This window comes from Numenius arquata, chromosome 1 (genome assembly GCF_964106895.1).
Source record: "Numenius arquata chromosome 1, bNumArq3.hap1.1, whole genome shotgun sequence".
Taxonomy (NCBI): domain Eukaryota; kingdom Metazoa; phylum Chordata; class Aves; order Charadriiformes; family Scolopacidae; genus Numenius; species Numenius arquata.
The window spans coordinates 69,806,719-69,824,112 of NC_133576.1; the positions used below are offsets into that span (position 1 = coordinate 69,806,719).

General features: G+C 44.4%; 2 protein-coding genes across 3 annotated transcripts; one reads left to right on the plus strand and one right to left on the minus strand.

Annotated features, from left to right (window-relative positions):
* Positions 1-711: 711 nt before the first annotated feature.
* On the minus strand, positions 712-4,771 carry MITD1 (microtubule interacting and trafficking domain containing 1). The gene is made up of 7 exons (XM_074153304.1): positions 4,597-4,771; positions 4,212-4,313; positions 3,969-4,105; positions 3,793-3,879; positions 2,954-3,069; positions 2,555-2,615; positions 712-2,467 (listed from the first exon to the last, which is right to left on the minus strand). Exons 1-7 carry the CDS (start codon positions 4,748-4,750, stop codon positions 2,372-2,374), a joined length of 753 nt encoding a protein of 250 aa, XP_074009405.1. The 5' UTR covers positions 4,751-4,771; the 3' UTR covers positions 712-2,371.
* Positions 4,772-4,979: 208 nt separating this feature from the next.
* Positions 4,980-8,861, plus strand: MRPL30 (mitochondrial ribosomal protein L30). 2 transcript variants are annotated; one of them, XM_074156334.1, is made up of 5 exons: positions 4,980-5,076; positions 5,699-5,779; positions 7,348-7,494; positions 8,359-8,432; positions 8,521-8,861. In XM_074156334.1, the coding sequence occupies exons 2-5, from the start codon at positions 5,699-5,701 to the stop codon at positions 8,651-8,653; spliced, it is 435 nt and encodes a 144-aa protein (XP_074012435.1). In that variant the 5' UTR covers positions 4,980-5,076; the 3' UTR covers positions 8,654-8,861. The 2 variants fall into 2 exon arrangements, with proteins under 2 accessions (XP_074012435.1, XP_074012427.1); XM_074156326.1 differs by having other exon boundaries at positions 4,982-5,033.
* Positions 8,862-17,394: the final 8,533 nt, after the last annotated feature.

Below are 17,394 nucleotides of genomic sequence, written 5' to 3' on the forward strand. Positions count from 1 at the left end.
GATCTGACTACGTAACTGTGAGTGGCAGCACAGAAGAACATGGCCTGGAGTCAGTAAAATGATTGTGGAACTGTACTCTCGGATTTCTCTGAAAATTATTTTTTTTTTCCACTCATTGATGCCCATTCCTCTTCATACATGGTGTTCCTACTGACAGAGAAATGAACTATTCAGAGATAAAGCGCTTAGAGGTAAAAATTGCAGGGCAGCGCCAACTGGTATGTCACTAAAAGCTTACTTATACATATATGTACAGATATTGCATATCCACGGGATCCACAAGGAAATCTGTAGCCTTAGCTAGTGAATTTTATTCTAATTAGAAAACAGAGAAAAAGTTGTAGCAACATACAGGCAAAAGAAGGAAGGCCACGCTTGCCTCTTGTGGTATTTGTAGAAGACCACATCACAGGGGCTTACTGCTAGAACAGAGAGGCACATTGTATTACAGGATGCAGAAAGCATAAAGATTTTTATTTACTTTCCAACTAAGTACTAAAATTTAAAGTTGATCTAAAATATTTAAGGTGGCTTTTTATTTTGCCCCTGTATGTTTGAAAGTGCTGGACTAGGCTAAAAGATACAAAGCTCCCCATTTGGGAAGCTCATTGTATTTACACTGAACCTTCTCCCAAACATGGCTGATGTTACCCAGCTTCCTTGAATTATCCCATGTAGTACAGAGAAGAATCCAAACAGATGACTAAAACTACAAATAATAAAAAATAACCTTTATTTCCATTAAAAATAGGCATATATTATACACAACTGAATAAAATTGACAACAGTGACTAGAAACCTAATATCACAGCAGCAAGCCAGAGAGCTTCCGTGGAATGTTTGTGGGGACCGACTGGTGGTGTATGGCTTCCGTGGCACATAAGTTACTCTTTTTGCTGATGTAACACCGAAAAGCTGAGACATTATTATGAAAAAGGATAAAGGCAGCAGATCACTGGCAAACCGTGGCCCAGAGAACAAGGCAAAGACCAGCTCTGTTTCTTGATAGCTGTGGAATAGTTTTGTTGTATTAGAGGCAAAAGTAATAGAATAGCAGCATTAGATGACAGGTGAAAAAAGAATAAAGCAAATTAAAAAAAAATAATAATTGAATACACCAGCTACCAGGAAAAAGAAACATATGAGAGGAAGTTCTAACAATGACCATGCTACTAGAATATGTAGGCATATTGTATTACAAGACGCAGAAAGCATAAAGCACCTATCAGTCCTGAGGCTGAGAAGAATTTGATGGTACCTGCAAAAGAGTCCCCTGTCTGTTCTTTATACCAGAATATACGATTTTGCTGGATTCTTGCTGACAATGATCAAGAACTCTTGTATAAGAGGAAAAAGTAGCAGCAGGTCAGGTGATACTTTCCGGTTTCCAAAGGATGAAAGAAAGACAATAAAAGACTTTGTCTTTTTTCCAATTAGCACATTCCTTAGAATCATTATCAACAAGAAAGTTTCAGGGTATCCTACTTCTGGAAGAATTTAAAAATCAATTATTCTTTTTTTAGAGGACTATCTTAGTAGCAGGGAAATAGCTTACTGCAGTTGAGATGGGCATGACTAGCTGGAAGGACATTAAACTTGCAAGTCAGGGAAGAAAACTGGGAGAGGATCATACAACCTTTCCACACCTAATGCAAAGGGTGGAAATCAGGTACGTGACCATACATCATGGAATAAAGGAATATTTAGGAGTGACAGGGAAAATAATACAGCTCTTTGCATCTTTTCCAGCCCAAAATCCATCATGCAGACACCTAAGAAGATCCTGAATCGTCTGTATACTGAACACTACAATGTTTATATGCAAGGAGCCTGGAAAATGGAATGTCAGATTTGGGGTTACTATTAAAGTCTGTGAAATCAAGTATTATGGGATTGACCAGAACACAGCAGAGTAGTAGTCATGATTAGAATACAGGAATTAAAGGAAATAAATAAGGCTGCTTATAAAAGAGGACATGTGGCAGCCCAGCCTCAAATGTTTGTGAGGTGGTCAATCAATTAAAAAATTGATATAAAACCAAAAATTTGCTCAGGACAAAATTAATAATAAAAATAGAAATGACAATAAGGAGGCCTTTGAGAGACAGTATTGAGGGTCTGTTACGAAATCAAGATCAAATTTAGACATGGATGGTACCAACTAAGATTCCGGGAGAAGTAAAATGAAGGAATTGTACAGTTGTGTTTTCTCAGACTGAAAAGCCTCAAATATTCTTAAACCTATAGATTATAAAAAGCTGTGCTGGACTAAGTACTTCGGAGAGTTGCTCCTGAGGGTGGACAGTTGGACTCAAGCAGCATCTTCCAGTCTTACGTTTTTATGCTTATAAAAACACTGTGTCATCTCTGATCACATTTTCTTTGTATGTTTAGTATGAAAGACATCCACTGTTGTCTCATGACAAGGTCGCAAGTCAAAGTCACAGTATCCAATGCTGAAACGACCCTGCAGAAATTAGCAGAATTGACATGGTGAAAAGAGAATGAGCTCTTCTACAGTGTAAGTTAATTAAAGAGGTCAAAGCATTCTTACCTGTGGTTTCTTAAAATAATCAAGACCTCTTCCAATCTTAATCATCCATCCATTGTTGAATCTGTTTTAAAAATTCACAAATTTGAATACTATGAGTACATTGAATAAAAAAATAGTTAGATCCACATAACACACAAGCTTCTTGTTTCAATCACAATTATTTCCTAGTGTAGCCGGTACCTGTATGAACCATGGAAGACACTGTTCTGTATAAAGAGACATCTACTATTATGTTCAGTTAGAACACATGGAACCATGGAGGGCTGATTTTATCCAGTGAGGGGCCACTGCCTTGCACTTTGTTAACCACAGAGGTAATTAGAAATTGTCTCAAAAGTCAGGGTTAAATAAGTTTGCCTTCAAATAACTGTCATTCATTGATTTTTTTGTATTACCCACCTAATTTCTCGATCATGTATTGAAGACGAAAATGCGATATTCAGTGTTACTCCATAATTCCTCAATGATTGTTGTATTTCTTCCAAGCCACTTATCTGCTGATCCCTCCCACTACCCTGTTAAAAGTAAAAATAACATGGGGGGATGAGGGGGGTCTAATATATTCTACTATATTCTATATATTATATGTAGATTATAGTAGATATATAGATATTCTATATCTACTATATATTCTACTTCTGGTCACCTCTTCTTAAACTTACCATCAAAACCTTTTTAGTAATAACTTAAACCAACAGAAAGTAACTTGGATAAAGGCAGACTCACAAAGACAGGATAAAAAGCAGAGATTACAGGTACACTTGCTAAGGGATGTGGAGAAGGAGCCCACTCTCAGCCCTTTGAAACTACATATGAATTGCTATTTGAGCCAAAATAAATGCAGTGATAGTTTCAGAGGGTTTAGCTCATCAAAGCCTCTAAAATTACGACTATATACAGCTGTTGGAAGAGAAAAAAATCCGTATCTCAATAGATGCTTTGGTTCTGATGATATTTTCCGCAACAAAACTTTCACAAAAATATCTTTTCCATTTAAGATTCTGCTTACCGAGAATTTGTTAGTTATCAAAAACCTCTGAACTTATAAAGTTACTTATGTTCAACATTTTAATTTTTCTCTTAAACTGTGTTTTCTGCTGAAGGCATCAGAGCTTCAGTGTAACAAGTACTGGTAAGTAAGAACAACTCTATATTTAAAAATAAATATATATTTATATAAATTTGCATGTGGTATCACCTGAGTACGGGGAAACAGAAGCCAAAATCTAGACACTTACTTCATCATAGGAAGTGAGGAGGTGGATTCTTTTCACGTTGCATGGCCCCTTAACTAGCATCTCGCAGAATCGTAGAAAGTTATACAACTGTAAAAGTTTTATTTGATTTAGTAACCTAGAATTTTATTTTTTTTTAATAGTTACATCTGCGTCAGCTACACTGAATATCTACTTGCCTGATGAACATGCCTAATGTATGGGTCTTCCACCCAAACTTCAGACACAATCTCAGTAAGGTACTCTTGGAAAAGCTTTTCGTAACTGAAACCTGTAGCATTTTCCTCTATCCTGATCTGCTTATGGTATTTGCCATCTGAAAAGGTAAGAAGTCTCGTTTTTTTAGTGAAGATCATGACATAACCACCCCGCCTGTGAAATCTGCATGTGACAACAGGCATTTATATGCAGCAGCTCCATACCTTGTTTCTCTTTTTCAATGTGCTTTTTAATATCTTCAGCTCTGGTCATGTACTCGGTTATTTTCTGCCGGAAACGCTGCTTTTTTGCCTCATCTTTCGTGGCTGTGAACCAAAAGGGCACAGGCCAGTTCTACTCCAGGCCGGGGGAGCTGAGCCCTGCCTGGCCCCCGGTCTCTCGGGGGGGACACCGCCAGCTCTCCTCTCCCTTCCCCTGAGGCGACGAGGGACCGGGGCCGGCCCTCGGCGCCAAACACGGCTCCTCTCTCCTCAAAACCACCCCCGGCTGGCGGCCCCCCACAGAGCCGAGGGGGTGTTTAATAACCAACCGCCTCAACGGCTGCAGTAAACGGCCGCCAAACCCCCTCGTCCGGCCGCCCCCCGGTACCTTTCACCACCTGCAGCAGGAGGTCGATGCCCTCCTGGTAACACACCAGCGACTCCTGGAACCGAGACGCCAGGTCCAGCTCCACCGCCCGCTTCACCGTGTCCGCCCCGGCCCGCTCCAGCGCGGCGGTGCCATCGCCCCCCGCCCGCGACATGGGCGCCGCGAACGGCGAACGTCCGGCCACCGGCACCGGGGCGGGGGGGGGGGGGGGGGGGGGGGCGGCGCGGGTGTAGGAACAGAAGCTGAGGAGGAGGAGGAGGAGGAGGGAGGGGAGGAGGGGAGGGGAGGGGAGGGGAGGGGAGGGGAGGGGAGGGAGGGGTTGTGCCTCACCCTTGTCCTTCCCCCGGCGCGGAACTGAAGTGCCGTGGAGTTAGTGCCCGGCCGGAAGGCTGCGCACCGAAATGGCGGCCGTGGCGGGCCCAGCTGCCGCTTGGAAGGTAGTGGTCGTGGCGGCGGAGGGGGGCCTCCCGGGATGAAGCGGTGAGGGACGGCGGGGAACGGCCCTGCCGGTACCCCGTAGTCGCCGCTGAGAGGGGGAAAGAGAGAGGGGGCGGTTACGGGGGCGGGGGGAGAGAGGGACCAAGCTGCGAGCTTCGTCCCACTTGGGGCGCCATCGCCGGGGGCCCGGCCGGTGCCTCCCTTGAGAGGAGAGCGCGGCCGTTGGAAGGGCCGAGGAGCCTGTGGGCGCCCGGTGGCGTAGAATCATAGAAGGGTTAGAGTTGGAAGGGGCCTTAAGGATCATTTTTTCCAACTCTCCTACCATGGGCAGGGACACCTCCCACTAGAGCAGGTTGCTCAAAGCCCCATCCAGGCTGGTCTTGAACACTTCCAGGGATGGGGCATCCACAACTTCTCTGGGCAACCTGTTCCAGTGCCTCACCACCCTCACAGGAAAGAATTTCTTCCTGATATCTAATCTAAATCTCCCCTCTTTCATTTTCAAGCATGTGTGTCAGGACTGTTCTTCAGCTGCTGAGAGATGTAATAAACGCGGGATATGTGCTCACCTGGTCTGAGTTTGGGTGGCTGTGTAATCTGTTTTCAAGTCTGAAGAGCTGTAAGGGATATCCTGACAAATGATGATGTCTTGCTCTCTTTGCAGATGCTGGGGAAGAAGATGGAGGGAATGGCATCTGCAGTGTGGGTTCGTTGTCTCTTTACCAGGTCAAGAATTCCAGATTCGGTATGTGCTTCAGTAGCTGAGAAACTGTAAAGCAGGTATTAGCCTGCTTAATTCTGTGCTTTCTGTGGTATGGCAGATTTCTAGAGACTGTGAGATGAGCATGGTGTGCTGGGTGAAGAACTGGCTGAAAGGCAGGGCCCAAAGGGTTGTAGTGAATGGGGCTACATCTGGACCGGTCACCAGCAGTATTCCTCAGGGCTCAGCCTGTTTGCTGTCTTTATCAGTGATCTGGATGCAGGAGTTGAATGCACCATTAGCAAGTTTGCTGATGATACCAAACTGGGAGGTGCAGTCGACTCTCAAATAACAAGAGGCTTTGTAGAGGGATCTAGACAGATTGGAGCATTGGGAAATCATCAATGGCATGAAATTTAACAAGAACAAATGCCAGATTCTGCACCTAGGACAGAGTAACACCGGGCACAAGTATAAACTGGGAGAGGAGTGGCTGGAGATCAGCCCTGGAGAAAGGGATCTGGGGGTGCTGGTCGAGAGCAGGCTCAACAGGAGTCAGCAGTGTGCCCTGGCAGTCAAAAGGGCAAACTGCATCCTGGGTGCATCAAACCCAGCATAACCATCCGCTCAAAAGAGGTGATTATCCCTCTGTATTCAGCGTTGGTGCGCCCTCACTGTGAGTGCTGTGTGCAGTTCTGGGTGCATCCAGAAGAGGGCACCAAAGCTGGTGAAAGGGCTGAAAGGAATGACCTTTGAGGAGCAACTAAGGACTCTGGACTTGTCTGTTTTGGAGAGAAGGAGGCAGTGGGGGGACCTCATTGCCCTCTACAGCTTCCTGAGGAGGGGAAGAGGAGAGGGAAGTGCTGAGCTTTTCTCCCTGGTATCCAGTGACAGGATGCGTGAGAATCGTTCAAGGGTGTGCCATGGGAGGTTTAGACCAGACATTAGGAGCATCTCTTTACTGAGAGGGTAGTGAAACACTGGAACAGGCTTCCTAGAGAGGTGGTTGATGCTCCAAGCCTGTCAGTGTTTAAAAGGCATTTGCACAATGCCCTTAGCAACATGCTTTAACTTTTCGTCAGCTGTGAATTGGTCAGGCAGTTGGACTAGATCACTGTTGTAGGTCCCTTCTACTGAAATATTCTATTGAATAAATAACTAAAATGAAAGAGGTGGGAAGTTTGACTTACACTGTACATTTTTACATTTACATTTTTAGTTTTATCTTTTTGCAAGATACTGCCTAGTGTTGCTTGACTCTTTTCCTTAAAAATCATTCTTAAAGCCTGTGGAAAAACTTACCATTCAGAAGTTAAGCAGAGGTTCTTCAATGAGATGCATATGAATTAAGTGCTGTGCTGGTATAGTATTGTCTGTGCATTTCTATGCAGTTGTATGGCCAAACTCAAGAGTGAAAACCATTATAAAAATAAGTTTGATTTAATGTTATGAAAGCTAAATTTGAGGTGCTTTGATCTTCTGAAAAGAAAAATAGTTAAACATGTAAGAATTTTTACCAAAGTTGTATGTTTTAGAAAGTTCTTTTGTTAGCTATAGTAATAATTCAGATATTTAGGAAAAAACCCTCTGTTTTTGTGAACTTCTTATTCTAGGTATTTCAGCCGCGGCCTGGAGATCATGAGAAGTATGGAGGTGACCCTGAGCAGCCCCACAAAATCCACGTTGTTACTAGAATAAAAAGTGTAATTGGTCGCCCATATTGGGAAAAGAAGATAATACATGATCTCGGACTGGTTAAAGTATGATTGTTGTTCTTTATATTTATTGTGTACATCAGAAATGTAGAAACATGGGGTAGAATTAAGGTGGTGGCTTTTTTTTAAGGACCTCAATTTTGTAGGCACAAAATTTGGATTGCTTTACAGCTGCTATAAATGTAATTGAGAAATCGATGTTGAGAGAGGAATATTAATAGCAAATGCTCATTTAGTGGGAATTCAGAATATCACTATATGGTATTGCTATGCGTGCCTGAGGAGAATTTTACCTTGAGAATTCTGCTAAAATAATGAAAATAGATTTGTAAAGTCTTCGAATTCAGTATTCTCTGCAGGTCATATATTCAGATATTGCAGGTAGGCAAATAAGACTCATTTATTAATGAAAAGGTTTCCAAATCCAAAAGGGTTGATATATTTTCAAAGAGACTCTTTAAGAGTTTGTGTCAAAGATGTGTTTGTCCAAATTTTTTAGGTCAGCTGCACATTGTGCAAGAATTTGTCTAGTAAGTGATACATTACAGAGAAACAATGTTTGCTTGATCAATTTAAGATCTAACTGAAGCAAGCAGTCTCACCCCTAAACATCTATACATCTACATATATTTACATCGATTTTTTTTTAACAGTTGGGAGAAAATCAAATATATTGATTTTCAAATCAAATAATGGGAATAAAGCTGAAGTTGTAATTTTACTGCAGTCAAGAGTTTGATCAAATTTTGATTGTGTATTTTTATGTATGTTCTTGATGCAAAACTTATCTCTCTAAATCTTATGTTTGCAAATCCGGCTTATATTTTTACTGATAGTGTGAAAAGTTCAGTGAGCAGAGATTTAGGGTTTAGCAATGCGTTTTTAAAACCTATTCTATCCTTTATATAGGCGCATCAGCCAAGACTGCACAAAAATATCCCTTCTGTGAATTCCAAACTGAAAGTTGTTAAACATCTGATAAGGTTTGTTAACTATTTGTTTCCTTTGTAACACTTAACATTACTCTCTTCTAGTCATAGGACTTGACTAAGCAAACTCTTTTGCCTGTAGAATACAGCCACTGAAGCTACCTTATGGGTTGCCAACAGAAGAGGAAATGTCAGACACCTTTCTTACGAGCAAAGGAGAGCTTGTCATTAAACGGCATCTGAAACCTGTGGAGCAGAAGGAAACTAGATCATAAGGTGTGCTGGTTGAATTTATATTTTATAAAATAAATAATTTGACTCCCGAGTTAAGAGTTTGTATGTGAAATGTAAGCTTCATTCTTACCCTGTGTAGTATGAGTGGCAGACGTGGCACTGATGCTTAAAGAAGGACTACATGTGTACAGATATAAAATTCAGTGCTGGTAATGTTTGCCTGAAATATTAAATGACTGATACACTTTCTGTCTTTGTGTTTTAATTCCGTAGCTAGATTTCTCTAATAGCTAGCCACGAACTGCAGCACTTTAAAACAAAGTCAAATAAGCAGAGAAGTAAGTAGAATAGATGTAACTAATGATGGTGAGGACATTTCCCAGCTAACAGTAGAGGCTTACAGTGATGGTGCATGACTTCATCTTTAGCGCACAAAGGAAGGAACCGGAATTTAAAAGCCCTCTCTTTACCAGTTATGTGAGAATCATCTGTCCACCGAGGGTGTCATTTGATTGAGGCAGGCATGTGGGGGTGCTTTACCTTGGTCGTCCAGATCTCACCCTTGTTCCTTAGCAAACACCTGAACTCCCCATTTGGGAGTTACAGGAGTGATACACAGCTTGGTAGGTCGTATAATTAGTCTTTCAGGAGACACGTTATCTCACATCATACATACTTCTTGATCCCAAATGTTTAATAGTAATAGCCTAAGAGCTGCAGTCTGTGTGGAAGTTGCGGCTTTCCTGTTCTAAAATTGCAAACTTCAGAAATCGGGAGACCCTGAGCCATACCTCTTTGATGCAAGTTAGTAATTATGGGCTGCAAACTTATAAAATAACACCTTTTACTGAAAGATCTTGAATGGTACTGTGTGCATATTTTTGTTTACAGTTTTAAGAATTGTGGCCGCTGTTAGAAAGTTAGGAAGCCGCTGCTGTATCAAATGATAAAGTAGTTTTCATTCCAGCGAGCATAAATGCGATAGTTTACTACACTGTGAGCCTCTCCCACACTAGACACGCTGTAGAGGAGTTAATCTTAATGGCTGCACGTTGTGAGAAGATCAGGGGGATGCAGGCGCTGAAAATGAACGTTTATCCTTTCTGCACGCGTCCAGAGAAAACACCAGTAGGAGTTCAAAGGAATAAACGTACCAGTAGAGGAACGTAAAAGCTGGCGGCACGATGTGCAGAAGAAAAAGGAGGACGGGCTGTGGTAGTGGCATTGAAGAGTGTAATGGCTCCTACGGGCAGGCTGAAGACAGAAACGCCAAACGGAGCCAAAACCCCTCAATTTCTCCACAAGCTGCAGGCTGTAGTTGGAAGGACGCAGAAAATGCTGATGTCAGTCTGGAGTAGACAGAATGACAAGGAGAAAGAAGCTGATAAATTAATGTTGCTTTTCTTCCCTCCCATCTTCCTTCCCGCATCTGCACACCATCTTGCACTGCGGTGGATTATAACTGTGTTGACCATGTTCCCTCAGGGAGGTACTTAGTAAAGCTGAAATTTCAGCCCTTTTGGAGGATGTGCAGTGCATCCGAGGTACAGGGCATGCCTAAAAGAGAAGGCACAAGGAGTAGGGCCCGGGAAGTTCTGCAAAGGGGGTCTGGTTGCTGAGGGATAGCCAATGTAAGCCTTGTACTGGGATTGGTAGCCCGGAGCACCAAAGCCAGGATCGCTCAGCCTTACCAAGGACGTTCGGGATTTGTGTCCACGGCGCTGCAGCCTGGTGAATCTCCAACAGAGGGAGCGCTGCCAGTCCTGTCATACGCAGTATGTGTATGAATATGAATCTTCTATTCATTACGCTATAGGGATGCCGCAGCCTTCAAAAGTACTGCGGTGTAAACCGGAAAGAACACGTTAATGAGCAAGCTTGTTTGGTGCTGGGCACAACTTAAAAAAATAAGTGATAAACTACTGAAGTTAGAGCAGAGCTAATGACTGCTTTCCCAAGTACAGAGAGGGGAGAGTGCTTTAGATAGTACCTGTTATTTCTGGGCAAGATTTAGCTACGAGAGATTTCACTGAATTTTTAGAGTTGGAAGGGACTATAAAGATCATCTAGTCCAACTCCCCTGCTGAAGCAGGATTGCCCAGAGCATGTCAGAGCACGTTACTCAGGACTACATCCAGGCGGGTCTTGAAAATCTCCAAAGAAGGGGACTCCACAACCTCCCTGGGCAGCCTGTTCCAGGGCTCTGTCACCCTCACCGGAAAGAAGTTTCTTCTCATATTTGAGTGGAACCTCCTATGTTCCAGCTTGTGCCTGTTGCCCCTCATCCTCTCACTGGCAACCACTGAAAAGAGTCTGGCTCCCTCCTCCTTCGACCCACCCTTTAGATATTTATAAGCATTGATAAGGTCTCCCCTCAGCCTTCTCTTCTCCAGGCTAAAGAGTCCCAGCTCTCTCAGCCTTTCTTCATAAGGGAGATGCTCCAATCCTTGAATCATCCTTATTGCCCTTCGCTGGACTCTTTCCAGTAGTTCCCTATCCCTCTTGAATTGGGGAGCCCAGAACTGGATGCAGTATTCCAGTTGTGGCCTCACCAGTGCAGAGTAGAGGGGGAGAATGACTTCCCTCGACCTACTAGCCACACTCTTCCCTATGCAGCCCAGGATTCCATTGGCCTTCCTGGCCACAAGAGCACACTGCTTGCTCATTGTCATTTTGCTGTCTACCAGGACCCCCAGATCTTTCTCTTCAGAACTTGACTCCAGCAGGTCCACACCTAACCTGTATTGGTGCCTAACATTCTTCTTCCCCAGGTGCAGGACCCTACACTTTTCCCTGTTGAACCTCATGAGGTTCTTCCTTGCCCAGCTCTCCAGCCTGTCCAGGTCTCGCTGGATGGCAGCACGGCCCTCCAGGGTGTCAGCCACCCCTCCCAGTTTGGTATCATCAGCAAACTTGCTGAGGATACACTCGGTCCCCTCGTCCAGGTCGCTGATGAATATGTTGAACAGGACTGGACCAAGTATTGACCCCTGGGGGACACCACTGGTTACAGGCCTCCAGCTTGAACCTGCTCCATTAATCATTACCCTTTGGGTCCTGTCACACAGCCAGTTCTCAATCCACCTCACTGTCCCCTCATCCAGCCCACACTTCCTTAGTTTCCCAATGAGGATGCTATGGGAGACTGTGTCAAAAGCCTTGCTGAAGTCAAGGTAGATGACATCTGCTGCCCTCCCCTCATCCAGCCAACCAGTTATGGCATTGTAGAAAGCTATCAGATTGGTCAAACATGATTTACCCTTGGTAAACCCATGTTGCCCACTTCCAATAACCCCCTGCTCTTCAACTTGTTTGGAGATGACGTCTAGAATGAGTCTCTCCATTACCTTCCCAGGGATGGAGGTGAGACTAACTGGTCTGTAGTTCCCAGGGTCCTCCTTCTTGCCCTTTTTGAAGACTGGAGTGATGTTGGCCTTCCTCCAGTCTTCAGGCACCTCTCCTGTTCTCCATGACCTTTCAAAGATGGTAGAGAGTGGCCCAGCGATAACATCTGCCAGCTCTCTCAGCACTCATGGATGCATCCCATCAGGGCCCATGGACTTATGAATGTCCAGTTTGGCCAAGTGGTCCCGAACCTGGTCCTCCTCTACTGGAGGAAAAACTTCCTCTCTCCATACCCTCCCCCTTGCCTCCAAGGCCAGAGATTCACGAGGGACAGCCTTAGCAGTGAAGACTGAAGAAAAGAAGGCATTCAGCAACTCTGCTTTCTCCGTGTCTTCCACCACTAGGGTGCCCATCTCATTCATCAGTGGGCCCACATTATCCCTAATCTTCCTTTTACTGTTTACATACCGAAAAAAACCCTTTTTGTTATTCTTAACTGTAGTGGCCAAGATGAGCTCAGCTTGAGCCTTGGCCCTTCTAATTTTCCCCCTGCATATCTTCACCGCTTCCTGGTGTTTCTTCTTGCCTGCCAGGCCCCTTTTCCCAAGATCATAAACCTTCTTTTTGTTCCTGAGCTCCAGCCAAAGTTCTCTATTTAGCCAGGCTGGTCTTCTTCCCTTCCTGCTTGTTTTTTGGGATTTGGGTATGGCTCTTTCCTGGGCTTTTAAGAGTGCCTCCTTGAAGTACGACCAGCCTTCCTGGGCACCTTTGCCCTTCAGGACTGTCTTCCAAGGGACACTTTCAGCCATGCTCCTGAAGAGGCCAAAGTCTGCCCTTCGGAAGTCCAAGGTGGCAGTTTTGCTGGGCCCCCTCCTTGCTTCAGCAAGAATTGAAAATTGTACCATTTCATGATCACTCTGTCCAAGACGACCTCCAACGTTTACATCCCCCACAAGACCTTCTGAGTTAACTATCAGCAGGTCCAGTAGGGCACTTTCCCTAGTCGGTTCCCTCACCAGCTGCGTTAGGAAGTTGTCTTCCATGCACTCCAAGAATCTCCAGGACTGTTGCCTCTCTGCTGTGTTATATTTCCAGCAGATACCTGGGAAGTTGAAGTCCCCCATGAGTACAAGGGGGAGTGATCGTGAGGCCTCTGCCAGCTGCTTATAGAATATTTTATCTGCCTTTATATCCTGGTTTGGGGGTCTATGACAAATTCCCACCACGATGTCTGCCTTATTGGTCTTCCCCTTAATTCTTATCCATAGACACTCAACGCTATCATCGTGCATATTGCTAAGTTCGAGGCATACAATACTGCTCTTAACATAAAGGGCCACCCCACCACCTTGCTTTCCTTGCCTGTCCCTTCTGAAAAGTTGGTAACCATCAATCACAGCATTCCAGTTATGTGAGTCCTCCCACCACGTTTCTGTGATGGCAACTAGATCACAGTTTTCTTGCTGTACAATGGCCTCCAGCTCCTCCTGTTTGTTACTCATGCTGCGTGCATTCATGTACATACATTTCAGCTGGGCTAATCGTCCCACTATTTTTCTGGGAGGGCAAGCACTAATTCCCACCTGTTCATGTGCAGACATTTCTGCAGTTACCATCTTATCACTACTCATGTCTTCACTGCCCCATGTGTCCTTCTCTCCCTCATCAACTGCCACAACAGGCTGCAAGGCCTTGCTGGCACCTTTACCTACTAGCACTGGCACGCTATTCCTGGGCACCGCTTTAGTAACCCTGGTTCCAACCCCGTCCCCCTTCAAATCTAGTTTAAAGCTCTCTCAATGAGCCCTGCTAATTCTTGTCCCAATATCCTTTTTCCCCTTTGGGTTAGGCTTCCCCCACCTGCTGCCAGCATGCCTGGTGAGCTGTAGATCTGCCCGTGATCAAAGAATCCAATGTCCTGCCGTTTACACCAGTCTTCCAGCCATGAGTTGATCTTTTGATTCTTCCTATTTATCCCCTCATCCATCCCTGTGACTGGTGGGATTTCAGAAGAGAACACCACTTGTGCTCCTGATCCCTTGACTAGTCGTCCCAGCACCCTGAAGTCCCTTTTCATTGCCTTTAGGCTTCTAGTGGCTACCTCATCATTGCCCACTTGAAATATCAGTAGTGGGTAATAATCTGGGGGCTGAACCAGGGAGTGAATTTCCCTCTGTATATCCTTAATCCTGGCCCCAGGGAGGCAGGTGACTTCCCTGTGGGACGGGTCTGATCTACAGATTGGGCCCTCTGTTCCACTCAGAAGGGAATCACCTATTACAATCACCTTTCTTTTTTTCTTGGTTGATGAGGTCCTGAGGCATGGGGGTGGGTGACTAGTCCTGGGTGCCTCACTGGGTAGATCGTCCTCTTCGTTCTCATTTACCTCATCCCCAAAATCCAGAACTCCAAACCTATTATGCAGATGTAACTGGGAAGGTGAGGGAGGCTGTTGGGGGTTCCGCTTGCCTCTCCGAGGAAGGACCAGCCTCCATTCCCCCCTTTCTATTAAGTCCCCTCTCTCTGCCTGGTGACAGGGTGGGAGGGGATCATCTACTTTTATTAGAGCCTCTTCTTGCCGCCTTTGCCTCAGGAGATGTTTACAGCTGCCACCCTTCCTCCTTGGAACTGAAAAATGTCATGGTATTTGACAAGTATTCCAAAAGCCTGCTAGAAAGCTAACCAAATCTTAATCCTCTATTTCTTCTAGTGAGTATTAAGGAAAATTATTCCACACCTCAATTAAATGAACAGGGGAACTGGGATGTGTTTAGTTTTCTGAAGGGCTTGGTTTTACAGCGTTATTGCACTTGACTTTTGTACGTGTCAAGCGTTTTAAAGCTGACGAAACTCTACCTTTGAGCTGCTGTTCCTTTGTCCAAGTTGGGAATTTCTTCTGGATTGCCTTTATCATATCGCATAAAATACCTGTGCCTTGTGCTAAGTGCTCTTCACTGTCCCATGAACCGACAATCTTATGGTACCGTTTGTCAACCTGAAAGTGAAACAGCAGTATCAGCACACCAGAAACACCACTATTCATTTCGCTGGAGGTGACCCTGAGCAGCCCCACAAATCCACGTTGTTACTAGAATAAAAAGTGTAATTGGTCACCCATATTGGGAAAAGAAGATAATACATGATCTCGGACTGGTTAAAGTATGATTGTTGTTCTTTATATTTATTGTGTACATCAGAAATGTAGAAACATGGGGTAGAATTAAGGTGGTGGCTTTTTTTAAGGACCTCAATTTTGTAGGCACAAAATTTGGATTGCTTTACAGCTGCTATAAATGTAATTGAGAAATCGATGTTGTGTTTAAGAGCAGAGAGGAATATTAATAGCAAATGCTCATTTAGTGGGAATTCAGAATATCACTATATGGTATTGCTATGCGTGCCTGAAGAGAATTTTACCTTGAGAATTCTGCTAAAATAATGAAAATAGATTTGTAAAGTCTTCGAATTCAGTATTCTCTGCAGGTCATTGTCCTGAGTTGAGAGACACAGGACTAGCTTTTCTTCTAACGCTGGGGAAAATTGCACTTTTAGAAGACTCTAGTGTCTGAATTTGTGAAAATATTTACTTTATAGTCAGCCAGGCTCTGTGGGATTCAAGGTTAGCGTTTTCGAGCCTTGCCAGGGGCAGGGACAAGGAGGAGCAAGGCCTGGGCATTTGACCCAGGCTGGCCAACAGGAGTGTTTCATACCATGAACGTCACATCCAATATAAATTAGAAAAGTTTGCTGCATAGTTCTCTCTCTCCCTTGATGGCGGCGGTCCAGACAACTCCTTGCCCCGGTGCCGGAGCCCTGAGGCCTTCCCTTCCTCCTGAAGCCATTGCGCTCCCAGTGTCCGATACTTGCTGTCCACTGCTGGGAGTGCACAGCTTCCTACTGATATAGATGGCTGAGTATAATGTCTGTATATCTTATATCAGTATCGGGATTAATACTGGTTCTTTAGTGTTATTGTTAATTATTTAGTCTTAGTCTATTAAATCTATTTATACTTCAACCCTTGTGTTTGTGTTCCCTGATTCCTCTTTCCAGGTGGGGAGGGGTCACTGGGTGATAGAATAATTGTCTAACGACAATAGATTGTTATGGGTTCTCTCAAACCATAACAGTCATATATTCAGATATTGCAGGTAGGCAAATAAGACTCATTTATTAATGAAAAGGTTTCCAAATCCAAAAGGGTTGATGCATTTTCAAAGAGACTCTTTAAGAGTTTGTGTCAAAGATGAGACACTCATCTCTCTACAAGAGATGTTTACAGCTGCCTTTAATTGGCAAGCTGGCAGTTTTAATGAAAAATGAAATTGTATTTTCTTAAAATTTTTTAATATATGGTGTCGGCTTGGGCGTTTCTGAAATGGTATTTCCTCCAAGGTCTCAGCTGTCCTACGGTCAATCTGCTATCCCAAACCTTCTCTGTGTAAGCATACGTTCTCTGAAGATTTACTCTCAGGTGTAAAAGCCGAACCAACAGGGTGCACAAACAGTGTGTGTTCACATCCTTTCATTAATGGAGCATTGTAAATACTTCATGTAAATCTTCATGAAGCACAGGTAAGAGAGGCTACCTTTTTGTGCAGGGAGCAAACAGGCTGACTTAAGATGATAGCAAAATTCTATGCCTGCGGCTCTCCAGTCCAGTCTCCTCCTCAAAGCAGGGCTGGCACGGAGGTCATCAGGCCAGGTTGCTCAGGACTTTGTTCGGTCGGGTCTTGAAAACCTCTGAGGACAGGGACAGCTGGGGCTTCCTGGGCAGCCTGCTCTGCTGCCTGGCGGTCCTCGTGGGGAAAAGGTTATATGTGGAATACAGTCTTGTAAACAGCGTGAACCTCTTTTTTTTTTTTTCCAGCTTATACCTCTTGTCACTTCTCTTCCCACCTTGCACTACTGTGAGGAGCCATTCCTGTCTCCATCTCCTCAATTATCCCTCACAGGTAGGTAGGTGCTGTGGGGCTGCTGTTAGGTCCACCTGAAGCTGCAAATGCCCCGGCCCCAACCATCCTGGTGGCTCTCCACTGAGTTCTGTCTACTAAATTGGGTCTCTCCTGTGTCAGGGTGCCCAAAACTGGACACTGCTCCAGAAGTGGCCTAACAAGTGCAGGTAATCCCTTCCCTTGGTGAAGCTGTGCTTCTGTTCGTACAGCCCAGGGTACCCTTAGCTGCCTTTGCTGCTTGGGCACGCAGCTGACTCAAGTTGAGCTTGCTTCTTGGGTAGGAGCCTTTTGCCGTGTCTACCTGCTGTAGCATTTAAAGTCTATTCAAACAAGTCTTTGGTGCAATATGCGGTAGCAATGTGGAAATGTACTGTTTTAAGAATAAATTTCTAGTTCTGCCCTATTGCTCTGTTGCAGGTTCACTTACCGTTTCAGATTTGGTAATTAATACTGTAGTGTGAGTAGATGAATACAATTCTGAT

Coding starts and splice junctions, on each gene's coding strand:
- MITD1 (XM_074153304.1), bottom strand. CDS start 4,750: ATGTCGCGGGCGGGGGGCGATGGCACCGCCGCGCTGGAGCGGGCCGGG. Junction 4,314..4,596: donor CCTGCTGCAGGTGGTGAAAG/GTACCGGGGGGC, acceptor TTTGGTTCACAG/CCACGAAAGATGAGGCAAAA. Junction 3,070..3,792: donor TCCTCACTTCCTATGATGAA/GTAAGTGTCTAG, acceptor TACTTTTAACAG/GGTAGTGGGAGGGATCAGCA.
- MRPL30 (XM_074156326.1), top strand. CDS start 4,998: ATGGCGGCCGTGGCGGGCCCAGCTGCCGCTTGGAAG. Junction 5,780..7,347: donor GGTCAAGAATTCCAGATTCG/GTATGTGCTTCA, acceptor TTCTTATTCTAG/GTATTTCAGCCGCGGCCTGG. Junction 8,433..8,520: donor GTTGTTAAACATCTGATAAG/GTTTGTTAACTA, acceptor TTTTGCCTGTAG/AATACAGCCACTGAAGCTAC.